Here is a 6936-nt window from a genome sequence, read left to right as displayed (position 1 = left end):
TGTGAGTGAGAGAGAGAGAGGGGATGACACACACCAAAGGGCCACATTTGCAAGGACTCCATGAAGGTTGTTTTTACATTCATCTGCTAAGAGGTGAAAGTCACCTGTGCTGTCCTTAAATCTGACTTTAATCTGACTTTACAGTACTAGAATAAATGTGGCCTATATTCCACATTCTGCCACCAGCGTTTAAAAGCTTTAATTTGAACACATCTCATCTAATTACCCCAATACAAAAAAAAAAAAGTCCTTTACTCTTCTGTCTCATATGTTTTTAACAATAAAAGTGTTATGAGCTCTTATTTCCAAGGCGACAGCACACAGTTTCCGGTTGTAATGCGGCTGTCACCGTCTCTCTTCCCGCAACTGTGAAGCGGTTCAGCTCCCGCACTGTGATCCAGCTGCAGCAGGAGGAGCAGGAGGAGCAGGAGGAGCAGGAGGGACATTTAGGCTCCAACCCGGGCTGAAGGTGGTGCGGTGAGTCCCCCCCCTCCCCTCAACCAAACCCCGGGGCGGGTCCGCAGCTCCGTCCCGCTCACGGTGCAGACACACTTGAGCCAGCAGGGCCCACTCCTCCCCGGTAACCTTGTCAGAGCTCTCCGGTTGAACCGCTGCGGCCCATTGATCAGCACGATGCAGCAGAGGAGCGTCAGAGGTGATCAATGAAACGGGATGTGATGTTGGTGATGTGTGCAACCCTCCCAAACTCTGTTAACCCCCTCCTCATTTACAGACATATGCATAGTTTTAACAACAAAACTGTCAGTGACGACAATGAAGGCCAATATTAACAGTTATTTTCATTATTGATTTATAATTACTTCATAAAATAGCAAAATAAAATGATGCGCAAAGACCCTGAACCCAAGGTGATGTAATAAAAACTGACATCAAAGATGAAATACAAAGAAATCCATCACTTTTACTGAGGTTGCATTATCAAAGTGATAAATGACAACTGATTTACAGTGGTGGGAAATATTTACTCTAGTATTGTGCTACTTCACTTGTCCTCCACTATATTTATACATTTATTTGACAGCTGTAGTTAATGTTTACCTTTCTTATTTTTATCACAATAAAACTGATCAGAACATCGTTTTATATTAAACAGTCTACGATACTTAAAACAAATAGTAAAATACAGTTAGAATTGGCTCCCTTTCAATAAATGCTTATTCGTGAATGCATAAAAACAAAATATATAACACAGAAGTACTTTAGAGTACATTTCACTAATACTCTACTTTTGAATGCAGGACTTTTACTTATTATAGAGACTTTATACTACATATAACTATAAATTGTTCTGCGGCTAGTTAAAGATCTGAATACTTCTTCCACTGTTGATTGATCATTTTAATTCATTCAGCTCTGGTGCAAATTTTCATAGATTATAACATAATCAATAAGCAAATTTATTAAAGTGATAAAAATCTAAATATTCTTTTGAGATTTAATTAAATTGTTACTTTTTTTATGCATTTGTGCTTGTTTGTTGTTAAAATCACCTTATTTACCCTCCAGACGAGTGTCCAGTGTTACATAACAGCTCAGATATCTATAAATTCAAGGAAGCGTGGAGCTTTTTATAAGATTAACTGTTTATTCTATTTATAAAATGAGTGAATCGGTAACAAATACTTCACATATAAAAAAGGCCTCAAACACCACTTCAAAACATGCAGAAGTCAAAAAGTCAAGTAATAAAGAGAAGCATCGATAGCCCAAAACTGTTTTATTAAATTCATAAATCACCACTATAATGTAAAGTGATTTCTTAATTCACTTTAACTGTAATTTAATATACAATCTCTTAAATACTAGCCATGTTTAACCATGTAGAAAGCTTATACCTAAAGTAGTTTTGATTCCTTATTTCTCGGCGTGTCCACGGCCTCCTGAAATCAAAACCTACTGTATTCTGCATGTTGTTGTTGTTGTTGTTGTTGTTGTGGCAGGCTAAACCGAAGTGGTTCACATCTCCGGAGATGATGCACTGCACCTTTAACAACCGTTTCCCCCACAAGAGAAAATGCCCTTTGTGAGTCCGTAAGGAGGTAAAAAATAAAACGGTTGACGGAGGGGGGAAAGAGGATTCATCAGTTTGCTTCATTCTTTGAGGCTTCATCAAAGTTCTCCACAAGATCTGTAAGACAACAAAGGAGAACATCCAGATGTTGTTAGTGTATCAGTGTGAACAAACCCTTAAATAATCTATAAAAGGGCGACGGCTTTACCATCAACCCCAAAAAGCACGATGAAGAACACTTGTAAGCTCTATACCTGGTACATCGTCGTCCTCCTCTTCTGCAATTTCCTCCTTCACTGCTTTCATGTCCATTGCTGCAAAATGTTTAAAGAATGAGTGAATCAGTTAGTTGTCAGTGTTTTCCATCAAAATCTTATTGTGAAATTCCATTAAATTTTGCCTTTTTAACTTCTGTAGTGTGGCTACGTTTCACTGAACAAAGAAATTTGTTTTCACACATTGTCTCAACGTGTGAATTCTGCTGCTCAACAAAATAAAAAATGAGAATATGTACAGTTCAATGACTACGGGACAAACTGGCGATGAGACTGTCTCTTGTTTTAGACTCAGGTTTACTATCAGAACCGGTTGAATCATCAGCGTGTCAGCTTTCACTGTGCAACAATATCACATGATTAGTTGTGTTGCCATGTGGAAAAGCTGCTCCTATTTCCTCTGTTTGCTTCACCGACTTTATTTCCATCTACGTGCAAACAAGCAGTAAGATCCACTGCTTCAAAGTCAATCATCTAGACGCTCAGAGGGTGAGCTGGATGTCTGCACCTTTAGAAATGCTCTTTTTGTTCCCCTGTTGCAGTTTTTGCTCTTTCCTCGTAGTCCTTGTTCTCTTTAGCTCTGTTGTTGCTATAACCAGTTTCTGTAAGTCACATTCACAGATTTAAATCTCTCTAAACAAACAAAACACTGCTGCACAAACCTGTCACAAGTACACTGATATGTTAAAGGCAGCATATTCAGGGTTCCAACTCTTTAAGAAATAACTTTCTAGGAGTTTGACAATTCAGGACACTTACAAGCAGTCATATTTACTGATAGGCCTGTCATTGACTTTAACTGCAGTTTTATGCCTCCTCTTTTAACAACGAAGTGTCTCAGGTTCACTAAGACACCGAAAAGATCGAAGCGAGTCTGAACAGCTCCATTGACTGACGTGGCCTAAATGAAAAGGCAGTTTAAAACGCCCCGTTCGACTTCACGTCTGGTTAACGCCATTTGAGTCTGTTGCAGTTTAAAGAGAAATATGCCACCTTAGCGTTTCAGTAGAGTGATCTTCAGTGGAGGCTAAGGGATTACAAAAAAAATCTATAATATTCTGTCATTTTAATCCATTTCCAGGTGTTTCCATGACTGGAAAACTATCCAGGTTTTCCAGGACACGTGGGATCCCTGATATTCAGCTGTGTTTCTGTTTCAGGCGAGTTCAACTATGACTTTAATGTCCGGGTCGTTTATATGTCAGCAGGGTGTATTGTTTGCCATCAAGGAGAGCTGAACTCTGGTCCTGTGATTGGAAGGCGGCCGCTCACTCCAGCACCCTTCCTTCTCGTGTAAAATCTGATGACATTGCAGACACTTCTAATTATATCCCCGATATTACACGACCACGGAGAACCCCTGACATTGTGAATGTCTGAGCGTGTGTGTGCGTACTCACATTGCCGCGGGAACTGCTCGGCCAGCTTGCGCAGGCTGCTGAGGCTGTCGGCTCCCAGCTGGCTCAGGATGCCTGGCAGCATCTCTGTCAGCTGCTTGGTCTCGGCGTGGCCGGTGATGGCGAAGGTGTTGGCAGACAGAGACGCCTGCACTTTGGGGTTGTTGAAGTGGATCACCGTCCCATCGTCTTTAATCATATTCACCTGAGAAAGCAAAAAAAAATAAACAACACACAGTCACGACTTGGAGCCAATAAAACACAAGAGACACAAGATTGTGCACGGGCAATTTGTTGGTAGTACTTTATGTTTTAACAGCTGAATTATTTTTGGTGTCTGTTTCAGACACGAGGTGAGTAAATTAAGTTAATTACTTTTCCAGTAAGAAAATTACAAATAATCAACTTAAAAAGGAGTAAACTGACATGTATGCAAATGTAAACACAGCTTTGCATACATTTTAACAGCACGGAAGTCAACAACCTCGAGAAAACTGCCTTAAAAAGGGCTTTACAGCATATGAAACCGTCTTTGGATTATAAAAAACTCCCTCAAATAAACCTTTAACAGGTAAAAAGTGTCTTAAATTAGATCTTAGTCTAATTCGCAGTGAGTATATTAACAATTTTAATAATTCATTGTAAAATATGAAGAGTGAGTTGAGCCACAACATGAATGAATGAGACAAACTTGCGTGCATCAGGTTTTGTGTCTTATCCTCAACTGCATCTGTAATTCGTGCTTTGATTCATTTGAAACACTTTGCGGGAGCTTGTTGGATAAAAGCGCTCTAAAAATAAACGAGACGACAAGGTAGGAAAAAGCTTTTTGTCAGTAAAACACTGACATTAGTTTCCCCTTTGATAGCTCACCTCTTCTATCCCCGCAATGTTGTTCACTGCCAGTTTCTTCAGAGAGCCCTGGAGTTTCTTGTCATCGGCTGTTGCAGTTTTGTGAACAACCTTTTTCTTCCTGCGGGCTGTTCCCTGTTCGAGGAGAGAACAGGTGAGGAAGCCAAAAAAAAAAGGATTAGATAGTTAAATTAAACAGAATATCAAATACAGTTTAATACCACCGGGTTTTTTTTATGTATATGGGACAATGTTTCATTTCCATCTTGGACACGTTCACTAATTTCACCATAACATAAGACTAGAATTCATTAAAACAAATAACTTCTGCTACTTCTAGGATTTTTAAAGTAATTTATTTGACTTAAAGCAGCGTACTTTTACCAAAACTACGTACAACTACAAGTCAAGAGGACGTCAAGGAAGCTTTACTTGGATCCGACACTCATGAAACACAAAGTAATGCTCTTAATGCAACAGTAAGCTAAATACTGTCCACATAAAAAGGGAACTGACTCCCTAAAAGTCCAACTGACATTGCTTCATTTAAGTAATACAGGTTTTAAATCTTTTATTTTTAGTTGGGGAATTATAAAAGTTTATTTTTGCTGTTTCCAATTGATCCAGTTTCCTCACGTCTGAACAACCAAGGTGGGAAATTAACACTGACAGATAAATGTTCAAATTCACTGCAGCTGCTGCTAGTATTTGTGTTAGTGTTTTTTTTTTTACTGTTTTTTCTCTTGTACAGTGTTTATATTATATTATTTTTTCATACTCTTACTGTTTTTATACTGTTTTGTCCACTTTGCTGCTGTAATATTGGAATTTCCCCATTGTGGGACTATTAAAGGAATATCTTATCTTAACAGAAAACAGTGACAGTGTAAAATACTTCTTATTCCTGGTAAGACACAAAAGTAAATGTGCTTGTATTTGAGAATATCAATGCGGTGCAGCCTGTTAAAGGGCAAAAATAACATATAACGCCACCTAGTGTTTGGCTGAAGACCTTACAACCAATGTGAACAAAGCCACAGAGGCCACAGATGAAGGGGCCAATGCTCTCTCTCTCTTTCCCCCCCCCCACTATAAAGGGAATGCTGAGGTCAGGAGGAAAGACCTGGCAGATGCTGGATGCCATCACACTCCTTAAAATGAGCAACAACCGAGCCAACGACAGGACAAAACTCAAAAAGCCCTGAATGAGATTTCAACACTGGGCGTTTAACTTTTGTCCCCATTGTAGTGCCAATACAACACAATAGGTTTGACAGTACAAACGTAAAGTAGAAGCAGACTGTACCTTTCCACCTATCCGGACTTGTGCCTGGAGTTTGGCGAGCTTCTCTTGATTCATAGTGTTTCTGTTTGTACATCAAAAAAACACACTTTTAACATTATTACATTACGTTATTCACATATATACATTATTATACATTATTTTTTTTATTTTACATGTGAGCAATTTGACAGATAAATGCAGGTTTCCACAGTTCGTGAAACAACAAGCAGTTAAAGGGAGCACATGTGGGTTTTAAAGTTACAATAATCCTCATTTCGGCACATTAGCACTGCGCTAAGCTACAACACTAACAGATCAGCTGACAGCTACACACTGAAGCCACACTGGCGGAGATGAACAGACACATTGATTAGGTTAAATCAGAAATATCTGGAGCCAAAAATCTTAGAAATCGGACTCATGTGTAACGTAGCTGTGGCTGGCTAACGGTGGCTAACTGTGCCACAAGGCTGAGTTAGCTCGAGTTAGCATCGCGGCTAAAGAAACAAGGTAAAAACCAACTGACGTTCAGTGTTTGACAAAGCGAGCAGCTGACGTCGACTTTAAATCAAACAATAAAACAAATCGGCTCCACTTTTAACCACGAAACGAAATGTTTCTTTACCTTTGAAAGGGAATTAAGTGACAGTCCGTTGAACTCTTCTCGCTGTTAGTGAAGCAGCTTAAACCACCGCGGCGTCAAGCAGCAGCATTAAGAGCTACTTCCTGTTTAAATTTAACACAATAAAATCACCGCGACTCACAAAACGGTACATTTATGGCGCGTGCAGAGAATATAATAACGGCAAAGGAGAAAATATAGTTATAATGTATTAAAGTGGGATTTATAACGTAAAAAAAACCTGCGTTTGTACATTTTTAAAAAACATTTTACGGCTTTTAAACTTGTGTTTTCACGACGACTTCCGGTCTCCTCGCTCACGTTCCGCCGTCTAACTTGACCAAGTGGCGCGCCGCAGACCGGAGCACGCGGTTGTGTGGATGTGACGTCACGAAAACGAGTCGCTGCCGACCAATGGGAGGAAGAGGGTGGAGGCAACTGACGCACGATGCGCGCGCACGCCCCCCCCCCCC

At 39.8% G+C, this 6936-nt stretch overlaps 1 protein-coding gene across 1 annotated transcript; it reads right to left on the bottom strand.

Annotated features, from left to right (window-relative positions):
* Nucleotides 1-1707: 1707 nt before the first annotated feature.
* On the bottom strand, nt 1708-6567 carry LOC118335127 (transcription factor BTF3 homolog 4-like). Its single transcript, XM_035671333.1, has 6 exons — nt 6467-6567; nt 5863-5923; nt 4578-4691; nt 3708-3909; nt 2287-2346; nt 1708-2149 (listed from the first exon to the last, which is right to left on the bottom strand). The coding sequence occupies exons 2-6, from the start codon at nt 5914-5916 to the stop codon at nt 2103-2105; spliced, it is 477 nt and encodes a 158-aa protein (XP_035527226.1). The 5' UTR covers nt 5917-5923; nt 6467-6567; the 3' UTR covers nt 1708-2102.
* Nucleotides 6568-6936: the final 369 nt, after the last annotated feature.

This window comes from Morone saxatilis, unplaced genomic scaffold, assembly GCF_004916995.1.
Source record: "Morone saxatilis isolate NCDOM2014 unplaced genomic scaffold, NCSU_SB_2.0 Contig23, whole genome shotgun sequence".
In the NCBI taxonomy this organism is placed as follows: domain Eukaryota; kingdom Metazoa; phylum Chordata; class Actinopteri; family Moronidae; genus Morone; species Morone saxatilis.
Note: the sequence above shows the minus strand (reverse complement) of the source record. Positions and strands in the feature narration are given on the sequence as shown.

Excerpts from the sequence above, each read along its gene's own strand:
- LOC118335127 (XM_035671333.1), bottom strand. The coding sequence starts at position 5,916 with ATGAATCAAGAGAAGCTCGCCAAACTCCAGGCACAAGTCCGGATAGGT. Across the intron at positions 4,692-5,862 it reads AAGTCCGGATAGGTGGAAAG|GGAACAGCCCGCAGGAAGAA; the intron begins GTACAGTCTGCT and ends CTCCTCGAACAG. Across the intron at positions 3,910-4,577 it reads ACATTGCGGGGATAGAAGAG|GTGAATATGATTAAAGACGA; the intron begins GTGAGCTATCAA and ends TTGCTTTCTCAG.